Source organism: Seriola aureovittata, chromosome 18 (assembly GCF_021018895.1).
Source record: "Seriola aureovittata isolate HTS-2021-v1 ecotype China chromosome 18, ASM2101889v1, whole genome shotgun sequence".
Classification (NCBI taxonomy): Eukaryota; Metazoa; Chordata; class Actinopteri; order Carangiformes; family Carangidae; genus Seriola; species Seriola aureovittata.
The window spans coordinates 21,517,779-21,544,663 of NC_079381.1; the positions used below are offsets into that span (position 1 = coordinate 21,517,779).

The window sequence follows — 26,885 nt, forward strand, 5'->3', positions numbered from 1 at the left end:
AGGATCAGGCATCAGGCTGTACCTAATAAAGTGGCCACTAGTGTTTGTTGTTGGCTGCTGCAGATCTAATTTTGGTGCCTCTTCATGTTTGGTTTCACAGTTCTCCCCAAATACCCTGTTGTGATCCCCTAGAAGACCCGGTCCTGTGAGTGGAATATCTTTTGTACGGATTACAAAAAAACGAGATACAAAGTTAATTGGTGGGCTACGCATGAACGTTCATCCCATTCTTGTGAACACGATATCTCAGGACACTTTGAGGGAACTTCTTATATAAAATACTATATATATGTTTTTGGGCAGACATGAAAGTAGTAACAATTTTATTGTTCATAAAATGTAACAGTATTATAGTAAAGCATAAAAATTTGAAAAAACGTCATAGTATAATGAGGCAAAAAAATGTGAAAAAACATCATAGTATAGTAGGGCATAAAACGTCATAGTATAGTATGGCATAAAAATGTCCCCAAATGTCATAGTATAGTAAGGCATAAAAATATGAAAAAACGTCATAGTATAGTAAGGGATAAAAATATGAAAAAACGTCATAGTATAATAAGGCATAAAAATTAAAAAAAGTCATAGTATAATAAGGCATAAAACGTCATAGTATAGTATGGCATAAAAATGTCCCCAAACGTCATAGTATAGTAAGGCATAAAAATTTGAAAAGACGTCATAGTATAGCAAGGCAAAAAAATGTGAAAAAAAAGTCATAGTATAATAAGGCATAAAAATATGAAAAAATGTCATAGTATAATAAGGCATAAAACGTCATAGTATAGTATGGCATAAAAATGTCCCCAAACGTCATAGTATAGTTAGGCAAAAAAATGTGAAAAAAAAGTCATAGTATAGCAAGGCAAAAAAATGTGAAAAAACGTCATAGTATAATAAGGCATAAAACGTCATAGTATAGTATGGCATAAAAATGTCCCCAAATGTCATAGTATAGCAAGGCAAAAAAATGTGAAAAAACGTCATAGTATAATAAGGCATAAAAATTAAAAAAAGTCATAGTATAATAAGGCATAAAACGTCATAGTTTAATAAGGCATAAAAATGTCCCCAAATGTCATAGTATAGCAAGGCAAAAATATTTGAAAAAACGTCATAGTATAGTAAGGCATAAAAATTTGAAAAAACGTCATAGTTTAATAAGGCATAAAAATTTGAAAAAATGTCATTGTATAATAAGGCATAAAACGTCATAATATAGTATGGCATAAAAATGTCCCCAAACGTCATAGTATAGTTAGGCAAAAAAAATTGAAAAAACTTCATAGTATAGTAAGTCAAAAAACGTCATAGTATAGTAAGGCATAAAAATTTGAAAAGACGTCATAGTATAGCAAGGCAAAAAAATGTGAAAAAACGTCATAGTATAATAAGGCATAAAAATATGAAAAAATGTCATAGTATAATAAGGCATAAAACGTCATAATATAGTATTGCATAAAAATGTCCCCAAACGTCATAGTATAGTTAGGCATAAAAATTTGAAAAAACGTCATAGTATAGCAAGGCAAAAAAATGTGAAAAAACGTCATAGTATAATAAGGCATAAAAATATGAAAAAATGTCATAGTATAATAAGGCATAAAACGTCATAGTATAGTATGGCATAAAAATGTCCCCAAATGTCATAGTATAGCAAGGCAAAAATATTTGAAAAAACGTCATAGTATAGTAAGGCATAAAAATGTCCACAAACGTCATAATATAGTAAGGCATAAAAATGTGAAAAAACGTCATAGTATAGTAAGGCATAAAAATGTGAAAAAACGTCATAGTATAGTAAGGCATAAAAATATGAAAAAACTTCATAGTATAATAAGTCATAAAACGTCATAGTATAGTAAGGCATAAAAATGTGAAAAAACGTCATAGTATAGTAAGGCATAAAAATATGAAAAAACTTCATAGTATAATAAGTCATAAAACGTCATAGTATAGTAAGGCATAAAAATGTGAAAAAACGTCATAGTATAATAAGGCATAAAAAATTAAAAAAATGTCATAGTATAGTAAGGCATAAAACGTCATAGTATAGTAAGGCATAAAAATATGAAAAAATGTCATATTATAGTAACGCATAAAAATTTGAAAAAACGTCATAGTATAGTAAGGCATAAAACGTCATAGTATAGTAAGGCATAAAAATATGAAAAAATGTCATAGTATAGTAAGGCATAAAAATGTGAAAAAACGTCATAGTATAGTAAGGCATAAAATGTCATAGTATAGTAAGGCATAAAAATGTGAAAAAACGTCATAGTATAGTATGGCATAAAAATGTGAAAAAACGTCATAGTATAGTATGGCATAAAAATGTGAAAAAACGTCATAGTATAGTATGGCATAAAAATGTGAAAAAACGTCATAGTATAGCAAGGCATAAAAATGTGAAAAAACGTCATAGTATAGTAAGGCATAAAAATATGAAAAAATGTCATAGTATAATAAGGCATAAAAATTTTAAAAAACGTCATAGTATAGTAAGCCATAAAACGTCACAGTATAGTATGGCATAAAAATGTCCACAAACGTCATAGTATAGTAAGGCATAAAAATGGGAAAAAACGTCATAGTATAGTAAGGCAAAAAAATGTGAAAAAACGTCATAGTATAATAAGGCATAAAAATGGGAAAAAACGTCATAGTATAGTAAGGCATAAAAACATGAAAAAACTTCATAGTATAATAAGGCATAAAACGTCATAGTATAGTAAGGCATAAAAATATGAAAAAACGTCATAGTATAGTAAGGCATAAAAATATGAAAAAACGTCATAGTATAGTATGACATAAAAATGTGAAAAAACGTCATAGTATAGCAAGGCAAAAAAACATGAAAAAACGTCATAGTATAATATGGCATAAAAATGTGAAAAAACGTCATAGTATAGTATGGCATAAAAAATTGAAAAAACGTCATAGTATAGTAAGGCATAAAAATATGAAAAAATGTCATAGTATAATAAGGCATAAAACGTCATAGTATAGTAAGGCATAAAAATGTGAAAAAACGTCATAGTATAGTAAGGCATAAAAATTTGATAAAACGTCATAGTATAGTAAGGCATAAAAATGTGAAAAAACGTCATAGTATAGTAAGGCATAAAAATGTGAAAAAAAAGTCATGGTATAGCAAGGCAAAAAAATGTGAAAAAACGTCATAGTATAATAAGGCATAAAACGTCATAGTATAGTATGGCATAAAAATGTCCACAAACGTCATAGTATAGTAAGGCATAAAAATTTGAAAAAATGTCATAGTATAATAAGGCATAAAACGTCATAGTATGGTAAGGCATAAAAATATGAAAAAACGTCATAGTATAGCAAGGCAAAAAAATGTGAAAAAACGTCATAGTATAGCAAGGTAAAAAAATGTGAAAAAACGTCATAGTATAATAAGGCATAAAAATTTAAAAAAAAGTCATAGTATAATAAGGCATAAAACGTCATAGTATAGTATGGCATAAAAATGTCCCCAAACGTCATAGTATAGTAAGGCATAAAAATTTGAAAAGACGTCATAGTATAGCAAGGCAAAAAAATGTGAAAAAACGTCATAGTATAATAAGGCATAAAAATATGAAAAAATGTCATAGTATAATAAGGCATAAAACGTCATAATATAGTATTGCATAAAAATGTCCCCAAACGTCATAGTATAGTTAGGCATAAAAATTTGAAAAAACGTCATAGTATAGCAAGGCAAAAAAATGTGAAAAAACGTCATAGTATAATAAGGCATAAAACGTCATAGTATAGTATGGCATAAAAATGTCCCCAAATGTCATAGTATAGCAAGGCAAAAAAATGTGAAAAAACGTCATAGTATAATAAGGCATAAAAATATGAAAAAATGTCATAGTATAATAAGGCATAAAACGTCATAGTATAGTATGGCATAAAAATGTCCCCAAATGTCATAGTATAGCAAGGCAAAAATATTTGAAAAAACGTCATAGTATAGTAAGGCATAAAAATTTGAAAAAACGTCATAGTTTAATAAGGCATAAAAATTTGAAAAAATGTCATTGTATAATAAGGCATAAAACGTCATAATATAGTATGGCATAAAAATGTCCCCAAACGTCATAGTATAGTTAGGCAAAAAAAATTGAAAAAACTTCATAGTATAGTAAGTCAAAAAACGTCATAGTATAGTAAGGCATAAAAATTTGAAAAGACGTCATAGTATAGCAAGGCAAAAAAATGTGAAAAAACGTCATAGTATAATAAGGCATAAAAATATGAAAAAATGTCATAGTATAATAAGGCATAAAACGTCATAATATAGTATTGCATAAAAATGTCCCCAAACGTCATAGTATAGTTAGGCATAAAAATTTGAAAAAACGTCATAGTATAGCAAGGCAAAAAAATGTGAAAAAACGTCATAGTATAATAAGGCATAAAAATATGAAAAAATGTCATAGTATAATAAGGCATAAAACGTCATAGTATAGTATGGCATAAAAATGTCCCCAAATGTCATAGTATAGCAAGGCAAAAAAATGTGAAAAAACGTCATAGTATAATAAGGCATAAAACGTCATAGTATAGTAAGGCATAAAAATGTGAAAAAACGTCATAGTATAGTAAGGCATAAAAATGTGAAAAAACGTCATAGTATAGTAAGGCATAAAAATATGAAAAAACTTCATAGTATAATAAGTCATAAAACGTCATAGTATAGTAAGGCATAAAAATGTGAAAAAACGTCATAGTATAGTAAGGCATAAAAATATGAAAAAACTTCATAGTATAATAAGGCATAAAACGTCATAGTATAGTATGGCATAAAAATGTCCCCAAATGTCATAGTATAGCAAGGCAAAAATATTTGAAAAAACGTCATAGTATAGTAAGGCATAAAAATTTGAAAAAATGTCATAGTATAATAAGGCATAAAAAATTAAAAAAATGTCATAGTATAGTAAGGCATAAAACGTCATAGTATAGTAAGGCATAAAAATATGAAAAAATGTCATATTATAGTAACGCATAAAAATTTGAAAAAACGTCATAGTATAGTAAGGCATAAAACGTCATAGTATAGTAAGGCATAAAAATATGAAAAAACGTCATAGTATAGTAAGGCATAAAAATGTGAAAAAACGTCATAGTATAGTAAGGCATAAAATGTCATAGTATAGTAAGGCATAAAAATGTGAAAAAACGTCATAGTATAGTATGGCATAAAAATGTGAAAAAACGTCATAGTATAGTATGGCATAAAAATGTGAAAAAACGTCATAGTATAGTATGGCATAAAAATGTGAAAAAACGTCATAGTATAGCAAGGCAAAAAAATATGAAAAAACGTCATAGTATAGTATGGCATAAAAACTTGAAAAAACGTCATAGTATAGCAAGGCATAAAAATGTGAAAAAACGTCATAGTATAGTAAGGCATAAAAATATGAAAAAATGTCATAGTATAATAAGGCATAAAAATTTTAAAAAACGTCATAGTATAGTAAGCCATAAAACGTCATAGTATAGTATGGCATAAAAATGTCCACAAACGTCATAGTATAGTAAGGCATAAAAATGGGAAAAAACGTCATAGTATAGTAAGGCAAAAAAATGTGAAAAAACGTCATAGTATAATAAGGCATAAAAATGGGAAAAAACGTCATAGTATAGTAAGGCATAAAAACATGAAAAAACTTCATAGTATAATAAGGCATAAAACGTCATAGTATAGTATGACATAAAAATGTGAAAAAACGTCATAGTATAGTATGGCATAAAAAATTGAAAAAACGTCATAGTATAGTAAGGCATAAAAATATGAAAAAATGTCATAGTATAATAAGGCATAAAACGTCATAGTATAGTAAGGCATAAAAATGTGAAAAAACGTCATAGTATAGTAAGGCATAAAAATTTGATAAAACGTCATAGTATAGTAAGGCATAAAAATGTGAAAAAACGTCATAGTATAGTAAGGCATAAAAATGTGAAAAAACGTCATAGTATAGCAAGGCAAAAAAATGTGAAAAAACGTCATAGTATAATAAGGCATAAAACGTCATAGTATAATATGGCATAAAAATGTCCACAAACGTCATAGTATAGTAAGGCATAAAAATTTGAAAAAATGTCATAGTATAATAAGGCATAAAACGTCATAGTATGGTAAGGCATAAAAATATGAAAAAACGTCATAGTATAGCAAGGCAAAAAAATGTGAAAAAACGTCATAGTATAGCAAGGCAAAAAAATGTGAAAAAACGTCGTAGTATAGCAAGGTAAAAAAATGTGAAAAAACGTCATAGTATAATAAGGCATAAAAATATGAAAAAACGTCATAGTATAGTAAGGCATAAATATTTGAAAAAACGTCATAGTATAGTATGGCATAAAAATGTGAAAAAACGTCATAGTATAGTATGGCATAAAAATGTGAAAAAACGTCATAGTATAGCAAGGCAAAAAGATATGAAAAAACGTCATAGTATAGTATGGCATAAAAAATTGAAAAAACGTCATAGTATAGTAAGGCATAAAAATATGAAAAAATGTCATAGTATAATAAGGCATAAAACGTCATAGTATAGTATGGCATAAAAATGTCCACAAACGTCATAGTATAGTAAGGCATAAAAATTTGAAAAAATGTCATAGTATAATAAGGCATAAAACGTCATAGTATGGTAAGGCATAAAAATATGAAAAAACGTCATAGTATAGCAAGGCAAAAAAATGTGAAAAAACGTCATAGTATAGCAAGGCATAAAAATATGAAAAAATGTCATAGTATAATAAGGCATAAAATGTCATAGTATAGTATGGCATAAAAATGGGAAAAAACGTCATAGTATATCAAGGCAAAAAAATGTGAAAAAACGTCATAGTATAGCAAGGCATAAAAATATGAAAAAATGTCATAGTATAATAAGGCATAAAATGTCATAGTATGGTATGGCATAAAAATGTGAAAAAACGTCATAGTATAGTAAGGCAAAAAAATGTGAAAAAACGTCATAGTATAGGAAGGTAAAAAAATGTGAAAAAACGTCATAGTATAATAAGGCATAAAACGTCATAGTATAGTAAGGCATAAAAATATGAAAAAACGTCATAGTATAGTAAGGCATAAATATTTGAAAAAACGTCATAGTATAGTAAGGCATAAAAACTTGAAAAAACATCATAGTATAGTAAGGCATAAAAATATGAAAAAATGTCATAGTATAATAAGGCATAAAACGTCATAGTATAGTAAGGCATAAAAATGTGAAAAAACGTCATAGTATAGTAAGCCATAAAACGTCATAGTATAGTAACGCATAAAAATGTGAAAAAAAGTCATGGTATAGCAAGGCAAAAAAATGTGAAAAAACGTCATAGTATAATAAGGCATAAAACGTCATAGTATAGTATGGCATAAAAATGTCCACAAACGTCATAGTATAGTAAGGCATAAAAATGTGAAAAAACATCATAGTATAGTAAGGCATAAAACGTCATAGTATGGCATAAAAATGTGAAAAAACGTCATAGTATAATAAGGCATAAAACGTCATAGTATAGTATGGCATAAAAATGTCCACAAACGTCATAGTATAGTAAGGCATAAAAATGTGAAAAAACGTCATAGTATAGTAAGGCATAAAACGTCATAGTATAGCAAGGCAAAAAAACTTGAAAAAACGTCATAGTATAGTAAGGCATATTGTTATTTTTTACAATTCAACACCATTATGTTCTATAAAAACACTGGCTATTATTCAACGCTGTAAGTCAGGAAGGGGAGATTGTGACCATATTTCATGTGTAGCCTTAATGCCAACCAGCACTTGAAGGCACCGTCTCTCTTGTGCATTATATATATGTTTTTGGACAGACATGAGAGCGGTAACAACTTTCTCATCGTAACTCTTGGCAAGATGAAGACATTAAGCATGTTTCCAACGGTGTCAAAATATTCCTGTGAACTCGCGGCTGCCATTCACAGAACAAGTTCATTTTCAAAGAATTCTTTAATTGTCTCTCACAATACATTTTTGTGTTTGACAGGGAACATCAAAATAAGACATCATCATCCAGAGAGCATAAAATACATGACATTTTTCAAACAAACATGGTCGACTTTAAGTGACTGACAGAAAGCTCCTGTCACTACTTTGCATGAGGCAGTAAAATCTTTCAAAACAACACATTACACTCCTCATGGCCGATAATGATTTTTTTTTTTTTCCTTCTTTGAAAAATAATTTGTACCGTATATATCATCACTTTCTAATTATTGTTTGGTTTATAGGAATGATACAAAACACAGAATTGGCACGTTGTCGCAGCCACGGCCATCAGTGTCAAGAGATGAGGGAGAGGAAGTAGAAATCACTGTAAGTGATGAAGGCTTATCATTACATAACAAGCAGTTATACAATCCGGTTCTGCCTCAGCGCACTCGGAGCGAGGCGTTAAGCGATTGGCTGTCATCCGATCTAATTCGCATCATCACATTCCAGTCACTGCTGCTGCTCACAGAAAAGGCAGGAAATATTTAAATCGTCTCTGTAGAATAGAAATCTTTGCAAAAATATCATCTGATGATCAGTGATAGCAGTTGTGAAACATTCAGAGGTGGAGCCACTGGAAAATATCAAAACGTTTTTGTTTTTAGAGATTTTGGAAATCATGAAACAGCCAAAACAAAAAACAAAAAAAGTTACACACGCACATTTTGTGAAATGCAAAGCAAAAAAACAAAAAACAAAAAGATATATAGGCTGAGTATTTACAAGAACAGCAGTTACATTAGGTAGTTTTTACAGTGTATTGCAACAATAGCAGACCTAAAACAGTGAGACAGGATTAAGGCATTGATTAAGACCTTGATCATCATCAATAAAATAACTACGTCAGAGTGAATACATTGAACGTGGATGTGACCAGTTCTGTGTCTTTGAAGTGAACTGAAACCAGTAGCTGACAAAACAATTATGAAATTCACATTTGAGCCAACTGCACCCGATTCAGTCCACGTCTTTAAAAACCTCCGTCGTACAAAAAGAAACGGTGAAACGTCCGGACCGTCATGAACTGTGAACACTGACTCAACCCAAAACTGTAGCACAGACCATAGCGCAGATTTTATTCTTAAATATCTAAAACATTTATGGCTTTTTCTTCATTTTTTTTCTCTCTTTAGAGCAGGAACTATTTCAACCAAAAAAAAAAAATACTTGTTTCTGTAAAGATGACCAAAGAATAAGGCACCTGTAAAGAGCTCTCTGTGCCTTTGGTTAATACTGTAATGTGCGTTTCCTGGATTAACGCACACACACATACTGTACACAGACGCAGCAACGTGTCCTATCATTCAGATGGAGCCTTAGGGGACAACAACTGGTAAATGGATAGTAATGAAATTTCACCAAGCAAGCTCGGGCAGGTTTTGGAATATCTGCAAATCCAGTTTTCTTTCATTTATAAAATGATTTCACTCTGTGGTTCTCTGTGGCAGTAGTGCTTTTCAATACTGTTACACCTCAACATTAAAATAAAAGCTCTGAAAAATACAGGAAGTAATTAAATGTCTAAAAGTGTCATAATACTGGTGCCTGGTTCAACCTCAGATATTAAAGATGATAGTTTGTTTCATAAATGCTGACTTTGATTAATCATTGTCTTTTTTATTACCATTCCCAGTGGGGTAATAACTAATTTCCTGTGGATGCATTTTTGTTAATGCAAGACTTCTGCAACGCCCCCATTCAGCCACCAGAGGGCAGACACAGCATAGAAATCTCCTGATCTGATGTTCCTCTGTCTGACACCTCCAATCAAAAAAAGGTAAAGGATTGGAAATACAGTAAAGTCAGTTTAACACAAGCCACGTGAGAGCTGCAGCTGCTGGATCCAAACATGGATCCTCTGCTCCTTCACACATCTGTCCGGCCGCTGTGAGGCCAATTTCTGCCTCAGACATACAAATACATAAAGACTTTAGAGGTTTGTGCACCATACAACAGTCAGAAGGCTTTTATATCTATATTGTTCAGATACTCACATGTCAGATTTGTTTCTTTCTTGGGTGCAAACGTCTACAGTTTGTGTCGCAGAGCTATGAATGTAACATCTGATAACTCCGACTTAAAACAGCCCTGATACAACGCAGCTCTGTTCCGACCTCGAGGTTTGACAAAGATCTCCACCGGCTGCTTTCACCACAACGTAGAGGAAATGACTACAACGGTAGATGTTTGTTACGCAGCTACATGAATTTTTAAATCTAGAACTGATCACAGAAACAGCCCTTCTCTGACTCCCCCTCTGCATATGGAGCTGGACATTTAGGAAAACCTGTGTGCTGGCTGGTTTGCTCCGGTTCTTAAATACTTCCAACAAGTTGCAGGTGAACAGGGACCTCTGATTGGTTAAGAATCTGGTCCCAGACACAAGTCAAAGTGTGTCTCATACCACAGCTCATCAGAGTTAATAATTCCAGCTGAGCACCTTCACATGTTGGCAATTTGAAAATGAACACACACATTCAGCGCCACGCATGAACAGATCCTCTGTAGGTCCTTATTTTCAGTCAGTACCTCTAGATTTGGTTACCGACTTATTCACGTGTTTCTTTTACAGCAATAGACAGAAGAGTGAATGCAACAGCTGATAAAAAAAAGACTGTGAGAAGCAACTAAAGCAAGAGGGAGCTCAGAATGAAAGTGTCCTGATCAGCTAAAGTGCAGGTTTCTGGTGTGTTACACTGTATGGTACAGATTGTCAGGCGAGCCGTGAGGCCCACACAGTTTCACAGAGGTTCTGTTAGGAATACAACTGAGTATCGACGGTGGGGGAGGGGGGCCCTCAAATGACAACCTGTTCTCCACTGGCAGAACACCTCCTCCAGCTAGAAGCACACAAGAAAAGAGGCTGTGATTTGAGATGGAAACAGCGTCTCAGGGTTCAGCGTCTCAGAGTCCTCGGGGTGGGGGGGTAGAGAGTCACAGCTGATGAGACTAACTGTTCCACCGCAGGGCTGCGTTCGGCGTCCCACCCAGCTCGGAGCAATGGATGGAGAGGAGGTGACGAGGACTTGGTCAAGAAGGAGGGGGCGGGCGCAGGCTCTTACACTTCATCTCGTCCAAGTTCTTCCAGTACTTGTAGTTCTCCGACAGGTGCTCCATGAGACCAGGCAGGCTGGCGAAGGCTGCGAAGAGATGCAGAGAAGATAATCATGCTTTGGTTGATTTGAAGTATCGGTGCACTTTTTTTTTTTTTTTTTTAGAAAGTCTGCCTTAAAACAATTCTCCCATGACCATATGTACATTAAAATGGGTTTTTTGAATGTAATCATTCCTGAGAAACCTTCATAATCCAAGTCCAGTCTAAGTGAATGAGACAAAATCCACAGTCCTCCTCCTTTGCAGGTCTCATGTAGTAATCCTGCATATGTGACAAGTTGTATAAAGTTTAAGTGTCTCCAGAGGAAACTGTGTGAAGTGTGTTTGATCGACTCAAGTGATGTCATGTGAGTCAGCGTCGTTGTGTCTGAAAACTACAAGTTTGAAAAGTAAAAAAAAATCTCAGGGTGTGGAGTGAGAAGGTAGTAAAGCTCCTTATCTATGTTTGTTTTTAATATATGTTAATATATATACTGTACATATGAAGTTAAATCATGTATGCAAATACAGTGTAGCCTATATATATGAAAACTTGTTAGAAATGGGAACAATATCATATATTGACTGTACTTTTGTATTTGAGTATTTCTGTTTACATTATAGATGTATGTCAAATAAATATATATCCCTCCCAAAGCCTGTCAGTATTTGTTCATTTTATATGTACATGTGAAAGATAGACATGTATAGCTAAATTTAATAAGGAATTATTCAGGAAATCATAAAAAAACGTAGAATTTTAATGAACATGATTGAATAGAGTTGCATTTTACTATGAGTATTTCATATGTTATAAACTTATATCCTTATATATCCAGATGATGCATGTATGTCATATAACATGTCCTCTTATAAATGACACATATGGTACATTCCTCTTTATATGGGGACAAATATGTCATAAGTCATAATATTGTAAATCATAAAAATGTCATAGTATAGTAAGGCATTAGAATCCCAATTAACCTAATGTGCATGTCTTTGGATTGTGAGAGGAAGTGGGAGTACCCGCGAAATGGCCACAGGTCATAGTATGGTAAGGTAAGAAAATGTGAAAAAATTTCATAGTATAGTAAGGCATAAAACGTCATAGTATAGTAAGGCATAAAAATGTGAAAAAACGTCATAGTATAGTAAGGCAGAAAACGTCATAGTATAGTAAGGCATAAAAATATGAAAAAACGTCATAGTATAGTAAGGTATAAAAATGTGAAAAAACGTCATAGTATAGCAAGGCAAAAAAATTTGAAAAAACGTCATAGTATAGTAAGGCATAAAACGTCATAGTATAGCAAGGCATAAAACGTCATAGTATAGCAAGGCAAAAAAATGTGAAAAAACGTCATAGTATGGTAAGGCATAAAAATGTGAAAAAACGTCATAGTATAGTAAGGCATAAAACGTCATAGTATAACAAGGCAAAAAAATGTGAAAAAACGTCATAGTATAGTAAGACATAAAAATGTGAAAAAACGTCATAGTATAGTAAGGCATAAAAATGTGAAAAAACGTCATAGTATAGTAAGGCAGAAAACGTCATAGTATAGTAAGGCATAAAAATATGAAAAAACGTCATAGTATAGTAAGGCATAAAACGTCATAGTATAACAAGGCAAAAAAATGTGAAAAAACGTCATAGTATAGTAAGACATAAAAATGTGAAAAAACGTCATAGTATAGTAAGGCATAAAAATGTGAAAAAACGTCATAGTATAGTAAGGCAGAAAACGTCATAGTATAGTAAGGCATAAAAATATGAAAAAACGTCATAGTATAGCAAGGTATAAAAATGTGAAAAAACGTCATAGTATAGTAAGGCATAAAAATGTGAAAAAACGTCATAGTATAGTAAGGCATAAAAATGTGAAAAAACGTCATAGTATAGTAAGGCAGAAAACGTCATAGTATAGTAAGGCATAAAAATATGAAAAAACGTCATAGTATAGTAAGGTATAAAAATGTGAAAAAACGTCATAGTATAGCAAGGCAAAAAAATGTGAAAAAAAGTCATAGTATAGTAAGGCATAAAAATGTGAAAAAACGTCATAGTATAGTAAGGTATAAAAATGTGAAAAAACGTCATAGTATAGCAAGGCAAAAAAATGTGAAAAAAAGTCATAGTATAGTAAGGCATAAAAATGTGAAAAAACGTCATAGTATAGCAAGGCAAAAAAACCTGAAAAAACGTCATAGTATAGCAAGGCATAAAAATTTGAAAAAAACATCATAGTATAGTAAGGCATAAAATGTCATAGTATAGCAAGGCAAAAAAACTTGAAAAAACGTCATAGTATAGTAAGGCATAAAACGTCATAGTATAGTAAGGCATAAAAATATGAAAAAACGTCATAGTATAGTAAGGTATAAAAATGTGAAAAAACGTCATAGTATAGCAAGGCAAAAAAATTTGAAAAAACGTCATAGTATAGTAAGGCAGAAAAACTTGAAAAAACGTCATAGTATAGTAAGGCATAAAAATGTGAAAAAAACGTCATAGTATAGTAAGGCATAAAACGTCATAGTATAGCAAGGCATAAAACGTCATAGTATAGCAAGGCAAAAAAATGTGAAAAAACGTCATAGTATAGTAAGGCATAAAAATGTGAAAAAACGTCATAGTATAGTAAGGCATAAAAATGTGAAAAAACGTCATAGTATAGTAAGGCAGAAAAATTTGAAAAAACGTCATAGTATAGTAAGGCATAAAAATGTGAAAAAACGTCATAGTATAGTAAGGCAGAAAACGTCATAGTATAGTAAGGCATAAAAATGTGAAAAAACGTCATAGTATAGTAAGGCAGAAAAATGTGAAAAAACGTCATAGTATAGTAAGGCATAAAAATGTGAAAAAACGTCATAGTATAGTAAGGCAGAAAACGTCATAGTATAGTAAGGCATAAAAATATGAAAAAACGTCATAGTATAGTAAGGTATAAAAATGTGAAAAAACGTCATAGTATAGCAAGGCATAAAAATTTGAAAAAACGTCATAGTTTAGTAAGGCATAAAAATTTGAAAAAAACGTCATAGTATAGTAAGGCATAAAATGTCATAGTATAGCAAGGCAAAAAAACTTGAAAAAACGTCATAGTATAGTAAGGCAGAAAACGTCATAGTATAGTAAGGCATAAAAATATGAAAAAACGTCATAGTATAGTAAGGTATAAAAATGTGAAAAAACGTCATAGTATAGCAAGGCAAAAAAATTTGAAAAAACGTCATAGTATAGTAAGGCAGAAAAACTTGAAAAAACGTCATAGTATAGTAAGGCATAAAAATGTGAAAAAAACGTCATAGTATAGTAAGGCATAAAACGTCATAGTATAGCAAGGCAAAAAAATTTGAAAAAACGTCATAGTATAGTAAGGCAGAAAAACTTGAAAAAACGTCATAGTATAGTAAGGCATAAAAATGTGAAAAAACGTCATAGTATAGTAAGGCATAAAACGTCATAGTATAGTAAGGCAAAAAAATGTGAAAAAACGTCATAGTATAGTAAGGCATAAAAATGTGAAAAAACGTCATAGTATAGTAAGGCAGAAAACGTCATAGTATAGTAAGGCATAAAAATATGAAAAAACGTCATAGTATAGTAAGGTATAAAAATGTGAAAAAACGTCATAGTATAGCAAGGCAAAAAAATGTGAAAAAACGTCATAGTATAGTAAGGCATAAAAATGTGAAAAAAACGTCATAGTATAGTAAGGCATAAAACGTCATAGTATAGCAAGGCATAAAACGTCATAGTATAGCAAGGCAAAAAAATTTGAAAAAACGTCATAGTATAGTAAGGCATAAAACGTAATAGTATAGCAAGGCATAAAACGTCATAGTATAGCAAGGCAAAAAAATGTGAAAAAACGTCATAGTATAGCAAGGCAAAAAAATGTGAAAAAACGTCATAGTATAGTAAGGCATAAAAATGTGAAAAAACGTCATAGTATAGCAAGGCAAAAAAATGTGAAAAAACGTCATAGTATAGTAAGGCATAAAAATGTGAAAAAAAAGTCATAGTATAGTAAGGCATAAAAATGTGAAAAAACGTCATAGTATAGCAAGGCAAAAAAACCTGAAAAAACGTCATAGTATAGCAAGGCATAAAATGTCATAGTATAGCAAGGCAAAAAAACTTGAAAAAACGTCATAGTATAGTAAGGCAGAAAACGTCATAGTATAGTAAGGCATAAAAATGTGAAAAAAACGTCATAGTATAGTAAGGCATAAAACGTCATAGTATAGCAAGGCAAAAAAATTTGAAAAAACGTCATAGTATAGTAAGGCAGAAAAACTTGAAAAAACGTCATAGTATAGTAAGGCATAAAAATGTGAAAAAACGTCATAGTATAGTAAGGCATAAAAATGTGAAAAAACGTCATAGTATAGTAAGGCATAAAACGTCATAGTATAGCAAGGCAAAAAAATTTGAAAAAACGTCATAGTATAGTAAGGCAGAAAAACTTGAAAAAACGTCATAGTATAGTAAGGCATAAAAATGTGAAAAAACGTCATAGTATAGTAAGGCATAAAAATGTGAAAAAAACGTCATAGTATAGTAAGGCATAAAACGTAATAGTATAGTAAGGCATAAAAATATGAAAAAACGTCATAGTATAGTAAGGCATAAAACGTCATAGTATAGCAAGGCAAAAAAATGTGAAAAAACGTCATAGTATAGTAAGGCATAAAAATGTGAAAAAACGTCATAGTATAGCAAGGCAATAAATTGTGAAAAAACGTCATAGTATAGTAATGCAAAAAAATGTGAAAAAACGTCATAGTATAGTAAGGCATAAAAATGTGAAAAAACGTCATAGTATAGTAAGGCATAAAACGTCATAGTATAGTAAGGCAAAAAAATGTGAAAAAACGTCATAGTATAGTAAGGCATAAAAATGTGAAAAAACGTCATAGTATAGTAAGGCAGAAAACGTCATAGTATAGTAAGGCATAAAAATATGAAAAAACGTCATAGTATAGTAAGGTATAAAAATGTGAAAAAACGTCATAGTATAGCAAGGCAAAAAAATTTGAAAAAACGTCATAGTATAGTAAGGCATAAAAATGTGAAAAAACGTCATAGTATAGTAAGGCATAAAACGTCATAGTATTAGTAAGGCATAAAAATTTGAAAAAACGTCATAGTATAGTAAGGCATAAAAATGTGAAAAAACGTCATAGTATAGTAAGGCATAAAAATGTGAAAAAACGTCATAGTATAGTAAGGCATAAAAATTGGAAAAAACGTGATAGTATAGTAAGGCATAAAAATATGAAAAAACGTCATAGTATAGTGAGGCATAAAACGTCATAGTATAGCAAGGCATACAAATGTGAAAAAACGTCATAGTATAGTAAGGCATAAAACGTCATAGTATAGTAAGGCATAAAACGTCATTGTATAGTAAGGCATAAAAATATGAAAAAACGTCATAGTATAGTGAGGCATAAAACGTCATAGTATAGCAAGGCATACAAATGTGAAAAAACGTCATAGTATAGTAAGGCATAAAACGTCATTGTATAGTAAGGCATAAAAATGTGAAAAAAACATCATAGTATAGTAAGGCATAAAACGTCATAGTATAGCAAGGCAAAAAAATGTGAAAAAACGTCATAGTATAGTAAGGCATAAAAATGTGAAAAAACGTCATAGTATAGTAAGGCATAAAAATGTGAAAAAACGTCATAGTATAGTAAGGCAGAAAACGTCATAGTATAGTAAGGCATAAAAATATGAAAAAACGTCATAGTATAGTAAGGTATAAAAATGTGAAAAAACGTCATAGTATAGCAAGGCAAAAAAATTTGAAAAAACGTCATAGTATAGTAAGGCATAAAAATGTGAAAAAAACGTCATAGTATAGTAAGGCATAAAACGTCATAGTATAGCAAGGCAAAAAAACTTGAAAAAACGTCATAGTATAGTAAGGCATAAAAATGTGAAAAAACGTCATAGTATAGTAAGGCATAAAAATGTGAAAAAACGTCATAGTATAGTAAGGCATAAAAATTGGAAAAAACGTGATAGTATAGTAAGGCATAAAAATATGAAAAAACGTCATAGTATAGTGAGGCATAAAACGTCATAGTATAGCAAGGCATACAAATGTGAAAAAACGTCATAGTATAGTAAGGCATAAAACGTCATAGTATAGTAAGGCATAAAACGTCATTGTATAGTAAGGCATAAAAATATGAAAAAACGTCATAGTATAGTGAGGCATAAAACGTCATAGTATAGCAAGGCATACAAATGTGAAAAAACGTCATAGTATAGTAAGGCATAAAACGTCATTGTATAGTAAGGCATAAAAATGTGAAAAAAACATCATAGTATAGTAAGGCATAAAACGTAATAGTATAGTAAGGCATAAAAATATGAAAAAACGTCATAGTATAGTAAGGCATAAAAATGGCATAAAAATGTGAAAAAACGTCATAGTATATTAAGGCAAAAAAACATGAAAAAACGTCATAGTATAGTAAGGCATAAAACGTCATAGTATAGTAAGGCATAAAAATGTGAAAAAAACATCATAGTATAGTAAGGCATAAAACGTCATAGTATAGTAAGGCAAAAAAATGTGAAAAAAACGTCATAGTATAGCAAGGTAAAAAAATGTGAAAAAACGTCATAGTATAGCAAGGCAAAAAACGTCATAGTATAGTAAGGCAAAAAAATGTGAAAAAACTTCATAGTATAGCAAGGCAAAAAACGTCATAATATAGTAAGGCATAAAATGTCATAGTATAATAAGGCATAAAAATGTGAAAAAACGTCATAGTATAGCAAGGTAAAAAAATGTGAAAAAACGTCATAGTATAGCAAGGCATAAAAATGGCATAAAAATGTGAAAAAACGTCATAGTATAGTAAGGCAAAAAAACATGAAAAAACGTCATAGTATAGCAAGGCATAAAATGTCATAGTATAGCAAGGCAAAAAAACTTGAAAAAACGTCATAGTATAGTAAGGCAGAAAACGTCATAGTATAGTAAGGCATAAAAATGTGAAAAAAACGTCATAGTATAGTAAGGCATAAAACGTCATAGTATAGCAAGGCAAAAAAATTTGAAAAAACGTCATAGTATAGTAAGGCAGAAAAACTTGAAAAAACGTCATAGTATAGTAAGGCATAAAAATTGGAAAAAACGTCATAGTATAGTAAGGCATAAAAATGTGAAAAAAACGTCATAGTATAGTAAGGCATAAAACGTCATAGTATAGCAAGGCAAAAAAATGTGAAAAAACGTCATAGTATAGTAAGGCAGAAAAACTTGAAAAAACGTCATAGTATAGTAAGGCATAAAAATGTGAAAAAACGTCATAGTATAGTAAGGCATAAAAATGTGAAAAAAACGTCATAGTATAGTAAGGCATAAAACGTAATAGTATAGTAAGGCATAAAAATATGAAAAAACGTCATAGTATAGTAAGGCATAAAACGCCATAGTATAGCAAGGCAAAAAAATGTGAAAACACGTCATAGTATAGTAAGGCATAAAAATGTGAAAAAACGTCATAGTATAGCAAGGCAATAAATTGTGAAAAAACGTCATAGTATAGTAATGCAAAAAAATGTGAAAAAACGTCATAGTATAGTAAGGCATAAAAATGTGAAAAAACGTCATAGTATAGTAAGGCATAAAACGTCATAGTATAGTAAGGCAAAAAAATGTGAAAAAACGTCATAGTATAGTAAGGCATAAAAATGTGAAAAAACGTCATAGTATAGTAAGCATAAAACGTCATAGTATAGTAAGGCATAAAAATATGAAAAAACGTCATAGTATAGTAAGGTATAAAAATGTGAAAAAACTTCATAGTATAGCAAGGCAAAAAAATTTGAAAAAACGTCATAGTATAGTAAGGCATAAAAATGTGAAAAAAACGTCATAGTATAGTAAGGCATAAAACGTCATAGTATAGCAAGGCATAAAACGTCATAGTATAGCAAGGCAAAAAAATGTGAAAAAACGTCATAGTATAGTAAGGCATAAAAATGTGAAAAAACGTCATAGTATAGTAAGGCATAAAACGTCATAGTATAGCAAGGCAAAAAAATTTGAAAAAACGTCATAGTATAGTAAGGCATAAAAATGTGAAAAAACGTCATAGTATAGTAAGGCATAAAAATGTGAAAAAACGTCATAGTATAGTAAGGCAGAAAACGTCATAGTATAGTAAGGCATAAAAATATGAAAAAACGTCATAGTATAGTAAGGTATAAAAATGTGAAAAAACGTCATAGTATAGCAAGGCAAAAAAATTTGAAAAAACGTCATAGTATAGTAAGGCATAAAAATGTGAAAAAAACGTCATAGTATAGTAAAGCATAAAACGTCATAGTATAGCAAGGCAAAAAAACTTGAAAAAACGTCATAGTATAGTAAGGCATAAAAATGTGAAAAAACGTCATAGTATAGTAAGGCATAAAAATGTGAAAAAACGTCATAGTATAGTAAGGCATAAAAATTGGAAAAAACGTGATAGTATAGTAAGGCATAAAAATATGAAAAAACGTCATAATATAGTAAGGCATAAAACGTCATAGTATAGCAAGGCATACAAATGTGAAAAAACGTCATAGTATAGTAAGGCATAAAACGTCATAGTATAGTAAGGCATAAAATGTCACAGTATAGTAAGGCATAAAAATATGAAAAAACGTCATAGTATAGTGAGGCATAAAACGTCATAGTATAGCAAGGCATACAAATGTGAAAAAACGTCATAGTATAGTAAGGCATAAAACGTCATTGTATAGTAAGGCATAAAAATGTGAAAAAAACATCATAGTATAGTAAGGCATAAAACGTCATAGTATAGCAAGGCAAAAAAATGTGAAAAAACGTCATAGTATAGTAAGGCATAAAAATGTGAAAAAACGTCATAGTATAGTAAGGCATAAAAATGTGAAAAAACGTCATAGTATAGTAAGGCAGAAAACGTCATAGTATAGTAAGGCATAAAAATATGAAAAAACGTCATAGTATAGTAAGGTATAAAAATGTGAAAAAACGTCATAGTATAGCAAGGCAAAAAAATTTGAAAAAACGTCATAGTATAGTAAGGCATAAAAATGTGAAAAAACGTCATAGTATAGTAAGCATAAAACGTCATAGTATAGCAAGGCAAAAAAACTTGAAAAAACGTCATAGTATAGTAAGGCATAAAAATGTGAAAAAACGTCATAGTATAGTAAGGCATAAAAATGTGAAAAAACGTCATAGTATAGTAAGGCATAAAAATGTGAAAAAACGTCATAGTATAGTAAGGCATAAAAATTGGAAAAAACGTGATAGTATAGTAAGGCATAAAATGTAATAGTATAGTAAGGCATAAAAATATGAAAAAACGTCATAGTATAGTGAGGCATAAAACGTCATAGTATAGCAAGGCATACAAATGTGAAAAAACGTCATAGTATAGTAAGGCATAAAACGTCATAGTATAGTAAGGCATAAAACGTCATTGTATAGTAAGGCATAAAAATGTGAAAAAAACATCATAGTATAGTAAGGCATAAAACGTAATAGTATAGTAAGGCATAAAAATATGAAAAAACGTCATAGTATAGTAATGCAAAAAAATGTGAAAAAACGTCATAGTATAGTAAGGCATAAAAATGTGAAAAAACGTCATAGTATAGTAAGGCATAAAACGTCATAGTATAGTAAGGCAAAAAAATGTGAAAAAACGTCATAGTATAGTAAGGCATAAAAATGTGAAAAAACGTCATAGTATAGTAAGGCAGAAAACGTCATAGTATAGTAAGGCATAAAAATATGAAAAAACGTCATAGTATAGTAAGGTATAAAAATGTGAAAAAACTTCATAGTATAGCAAGGCAAAAAAATTTGAAAAAACGTCATAGTATAGTAAGGCATAAAAATGTGAAAAAAACGTCATAGTATAGTAAGGCATAAAACGTCATAGTATAGCAAGGCATAAAACGTCATAGTATAGCAAGGCAAAAAAATGTGAAAAAACGTCATAGTATAGTAAGGCATAAAAATGTGAAAAAACGTCATAGTATAGTAAGGCATAAAACGTCATAGTATAGCAAGGCAAAAAAATTTGAAAAAACGTCATAGTATAGTAAGGCATAAAAATGTGAAAAAACGTCATAGTATAGTAAGGCATAAAAATGTGAAAAAACGTCATAGTATAGTAAGGCAGAAAACGTCATAGTATAGTAAGGCATAAAAATATGAAAAAACGTCATAGTATAGTAAGGTATAAAAATGTGAAAAAACGTCATAGTATAGCAAGGCAAAAAAATTTGAAAAAACGTCATAGTATAGTAAGGCATAAAAATGTGAAAAAAACGTCATAGTATAGTAAAGCATAAAACGTCATAGTATAGCAAGGCAAAAAAACTTGAAAAAACGTCATAGTAATAGTAAGGCATAAAAATGTGAAAAAACGTCATAGTATAGTAAGGCATAAAAATGTGAAAAAACGTCATAGTATAGTAAGGCATAAAAATTGGAAAAAACGTGATAGTATAGTAAGGCATAAAAATATGAAAAAACGTCATAATATAGTGAGGCATAAAACGTCATAGTATAGCAAGGCATACAAATGTGAAAAAACGTCATAGTATAGTAAGGCATAAAACGTCATAGTATAGTAAGGCATAAAATGTCATTGTATAGTAAGGCATAAAAATATGAAAAAACGTCATAGTATAGTGAGGCATAAAACGTCATAGTATAGCAAGGCATACAAATGTGAAAAAACGTCATAGTATAGTAAGGCATAAAACGTCATTGTATAGTAAGGCATAAAAATGTGAAAAAAACATCATAGTATAGTAAGGCATAAAACGTCATAGTATAGCAAGGCAAAAAAATGTGAAAAAACGTCATAGTATAGTAAGGCATAAAAATGTGAAAAAACGTCATAGTATAGTAAGGCAAAAAAATGTGAAAAAACGTCATAGTATAGTAAGGCAGAAAACGTCATAGTATAGTAAGGCATAAAAATATGAAAAAACGTCATAGTATAGTAAGGTATAAAAATGTGAAAAAACGTCATAGTATAGCAAGGCAAAAAAATTTGAAAAAACGTCATAGTATAGTAAGGCATAAAAATGTGAAAAAAACGTCATAGTATAGTAAAGCATAAAACGTCATAGTATAGCAAGGCAAAAAAACTTGAAAAAACGTCATAGTATAGTAAGGCATAAAAATGTGAAAAAACGTCATAGTATAGTAAGGCATAAAAATGTGAAAAAACGTCATAGTATAGTAAGGCATAAAAATTGGAAAAAACGTGATAGTATAGTAAGCATAAAAATATGAAAAAACGTCATAGTATAGTGAGGCATAAAACGTCATAGTATAGCAAGGCATACAAATGTGAAAAAACGTCATAGTATAGTAAGGCATAAAACGTCATAGTATAGTAAGGCATAAAACGTCATTGTATAGTAAGGCATAAAAATATGAAAAAACGTCATAGTATAGTGAGGCATAAAACGTCATAGTATAGCAAGGCATACAAATGTGAAAAAACGTCATAGTATAGTAAGGCATAAAACGTCATTGTATAGTAAGGCATAAAAATGTGAAAAAAACATCATAGTATAGTAAGGCATAAAACGTAATAGTATAGTAAGGCATAAAAATATGAAAAAACGTCATAGTATAGTAAGGCATAAAAATGGCATAAAAATGTGAAAAAACGTCATAGTATATTAAGGCAAAAAAACATGAAAAAACGTCATAGTATAGTAAGGCATAAAACGTCATAGTATAGTAAGGCATAAAACGTCATAGTATAGTAAGGCATAAAAATGTGAAAAAAACATCATAGTATAGTAAGGCATAAAACGTCATAGTATAGTAAGGCAAAAAAATGTGAAAAAACGTCATAGTATAGCAAGGTAAAAAAATGTGAAAAAACGTCATAGTATAGCAAGGCAAAAAACGTCATAGTATAGTAAGGCAAAAAAATGTGAAAAAACTTCATAGTATAGCAAGTCAAAAAACGTCATAATATAGTAAGGCATAAAATGTCATAGTATAGTAAGGCAAAAAAATGTGAAAAAACGTCATAGTATAGCAAGGTAAAAAAATGTGAAAAAACGTCATAGTATAGCAAGGCATAAAAATGGCATAAAAATGTGAAAAAACGTCATAGTATATTAAGACAAAACAACATGAAAAAACGTCATAGTATAGTAAGGCATAAAACGTCATAGTATAGTAAGGCATAAAATGTGAAAAAACGTCATAGTATAGTAAGGCATAAAATGTCATAGTATAGTAAGGCAAAAAAATGTGAAAAAACGTCATAGTATAGTAAGGCAAAAAAATGTGAAAAAAGTCATTGTATAGTAAGGCGTAAAAATTTGAAAAAACATCATAATATAGATAGGCATAAAACGTCATAGTATAGTAAGGCATAAAAATGTGAAAGAACATCATAGTATAGTAAGGCATAAAATGTCATAGTATAGCTAGGCAAAAAAAATTTGAAAAAACGTCATAGTATAGTAAGGCATAAAAATTAACACCATTTGCCTTTTTCTGGTGACGTTAGGTACCACTGTGATATTTTCACATGATGTGAGCCCACAGATATAATCAGTCACTCTTTCAGAGCACAAATGGAAATGTGATTATTATTTTGGGGAAGACTTGTGACCCCCATCCTTTATGGTTAAATAAAAATCCCTCAGGAAACCAGGAATAAACACAAACACCTACAGTGAAATGTCAACTGACTGCACACACCTGCCATCGTCTCTTCCTGTTATCATTCCACATGAACTATTAGGCAGGAACACATGTGTTTGTGTGTGTGGTTAGTTCATGCACAGTGGTAATGTAATGTTATGTACACTTTGTAATGGCTCCCACATAATAGGACTGCTGGGGTTGAAAGGTCTCACTGCCTCTATTCCACTCACACACACACACACACACACACACACACACACTTGTGTTCTCAAGAGTGTGTGCAAGACTCTCTCTCAGCTTGTTATTTACATCCTCATTTCCGGCTCACTGACGACCCGCTCTGCACCTCTGGGCCTAACGATGACCCCGCAATGACCTCACAGTGACCCTGGTGAATTGAAATCGGCTGCATGTGTGTGTGTTTTTGTGTTTTTGTGTTTATGTGTAAGTGAAGTTCTGCTTGGCCGCTCGTCTTTCCCCAAACCGAGTGATCGTAAACCCCCATCCCCTCTACTATTTTCCCAACTTCCCCTCCCCCGACGCAGTTTCCTCTTTGTCCCACTGACATTAGGAATCTTTCCGTGACAACAGAGTTGTGTTTACAGTAAACAAGTTCCCTCTTGGGAAGACTAAACTAAAAGGGATATTCAGTGGGAATGGGGAGCTACAAGCACCATGCTCTTCCTCTCTGCTTCTCTTGACTTGTTGTCCTTCTGCTCAACCTGTTCCTGAAAAAAAACTTTAACCAGCTGAAACTGTTCACAGTAAGTGAACTTCAGACGTGTGTCAGAGCAACAACCTCCAAACACACCACTTTTTCTGGAGCAAGTACTTCTTTGAAAGTAAACATTTAAGCTTGTAGCGCAACGGGATCGCAGCACCTGTCTTGACTCCCAAACTATGAATGTGACCCTGACCTTTTACTAACGTCATCATCATCCGGCGTCATGGTAAATATGAGGAGTGTGGCAGCGCGGACAAATCCAAATCCTGATTAGGCTCCTGTATCAGGTGCACGGTCGTGGCTGCATAAAGTAGATGCCGGCACTCACACTTGAATAATTTTGACATTTAATATGGGGCAAACGGGTTTCAGCTATAAGCCATCTATCAATCAATCAATGGTAAACATGTGTGTGACACAAAACGCAGAGGCATGCAAACACACAACAGAAAATGTTCTTACCATCCCAGGCGTCAAACATATCGGTGATGAAGTAGTCTATGAAGGAGATCTGAGATTTGGGCACGCTGCAGGTGTTCCTGTCAAACACTGGCATCACCACTGGCAGCCCTTGTCTCTTCTCCTCATCTGTCTGCAGGGCAAACACAGAGAGATCATAATGAACGTCGTCGATCTCAACACCAAAGACATGTCTGATTATTTACACCAAGATCCAAATATTATTTCCTGAGAAATTGACAAAAGTGTCGAGAAATGCCCAAAATATCTCACAATGTTAAGAAAAGTGATGAAAAATTCCTGGATCTGCCCCTTAAACAGGATCTCTACCAATATTCAATGGGTTCTTTCCTGGCCCTCCCTCCATCCCTCCACCAAGTCTGCTGTGAATCGGTTCAGTGCTTTTTGTAATTCTGCTGACAATCAAACAAACAAACCGACGAAGAGACTCAGGTGAAAACCACCTGCTCGGTGGAGGTAATAACTGGAAACTCGAGGTATATTTGTAGCTTGGAAGGTCAGAGACCATAAATGAGATAATTTCTGCAAATTGAGACGATGAAAATGATCAAAAGAAACAAATGCCTGTCCCCCTTTTATAGATACAGCTCTGTTCTCAGCTTTTAACTGCATTGTTCAATCACACTGAGCTGTATTAGTGCTGTTCACACACCTGTGCAAAGTACTCCTCTGAGATCCGTCCGGCCCACTCGATGCAGAGCTCCAGCGGTCTGCAGGGGTTTGCCACATCTGCACACTTGATCAACATCCTCTTTATCAGCAGACGGTTCTCTGGAGAGTTCCTGATGTTGGCCTGACTGTCGCAGTCGCTGTTCATGCTCTGTTGGAAACACGTGATACACATAAGAATCTGCACATATACAGAAAAATAATATATGTACAGCATTTACTGACACACGGAGTCCTTTCAGTTACACTGTATTTTACGTGTCTGTAAATTTCTAATAAAATGCTTCTTTAGAAGAACCTAATTTGTATATTTCCAATGAATTGCTGAGTTCAACACTCACACTTGTGCTGGTCTCTTCTATGGCAGCCATCGGTTTGTTGATGCTGTTGACAAACTTGCTGACGTGCTCGAAGTGTCTGGTCATCTCCGTGGCCAGCACCATGTCGATGATGGCCTGTCGCAGTGTTCGGAACTGATTCCTGCCAGAGGATGAAGAACGATTTGGATCAGTGTAAGAGCAGCACACCGGTAGATAACAGTACAGCACCACCGTTAGCTGCCGCTGCACACCTGTCAATGTTCTTAAAGATGTTGCTCTTGCTGTCCCGCACGGTGAGCTGGAAGGCGAGGGCGGCGTGGTGGCTCTCCAGCACGGCGGTGTCGTTGTAGAGGATCGCCAGTTCACTGCCAGCGTTGCACAGGAAGGAGTTGGTTCTGCCTGGGTGGTCCACGTCATGCACCGTGGCTGCTATCAACGCCGCCACCTCGTCCAGCTGGTCCAGACTGCCCTGAGAGAGACAGCAGAGACAGAGGGTGACGTCAGAACTGGACTGAGCCGCACCAGAGCGTGTTGGTTTCCTGGATATGTTGTTAAAGGATGTGCTGGATTATCATAAACATTTTGGGGCCTGTTTTGGATGACAGTAGAGATGATTAATACATGATCCATGTGGTCCACATTACATGCATGCATGTTATTATTTAGGGCTTTATGGCATTTAGCAACATGAAGGAGACACCATTTTTGTAGAATCTACTTTGGTGTGATGCGTTGGTTTAGATGCAGTGGCTAACAATTGGCTAACAGCTGACTGTGAATGTCCAATCATATTCATACGGATTCATACTGTTTTGTTGCATCTGTAAGCAACATT

At 32.2% G+C, this 26,885-nt stretch overlaps 1 protein-coding gene across 2 annotated transcripts in view; it reads right to left on the reverse strand.

Annotated features, from left to right (window-relative positions):
• Positions 1-7,990: 7,990 nt before the first annotated feature.
• The window catches only part of pde8b (phosphodiesterase 8B), a 52,961-nt gene continuing 34,066 nt past the window's right edge, over positions 7,991-26,885 (reverse strand). For both annotated transcript variants that reach the window (XM_056403712.1, XM_056403711.1), the window contains exons 18-22: positions 26,302-26,519; positions 26,072-26,210; positions 25,714-25,881; positions 25,044-25,173; positions 7,991-11,191 (exon numbers count right to left, since the gene is read on the reverse strand). In XM_056403712.1, coding sequence (XP_056259687.1) covers positions 11,082-11,191; positions 25,044-25,173; positions 25,714-25,881; positions 26,072-26,210; positions 26,302-26,519 — 765 coding nt within the window. In that variant the 3' untranslated portion in view covers positions 7,991-11,081. The remainder of the gene's footprint in view (positions 11,192-25,043; positions 25,174-25,713; positions 25,882-26,071; positions 26,211-26,301; positions 26,520-26,885) is intronic.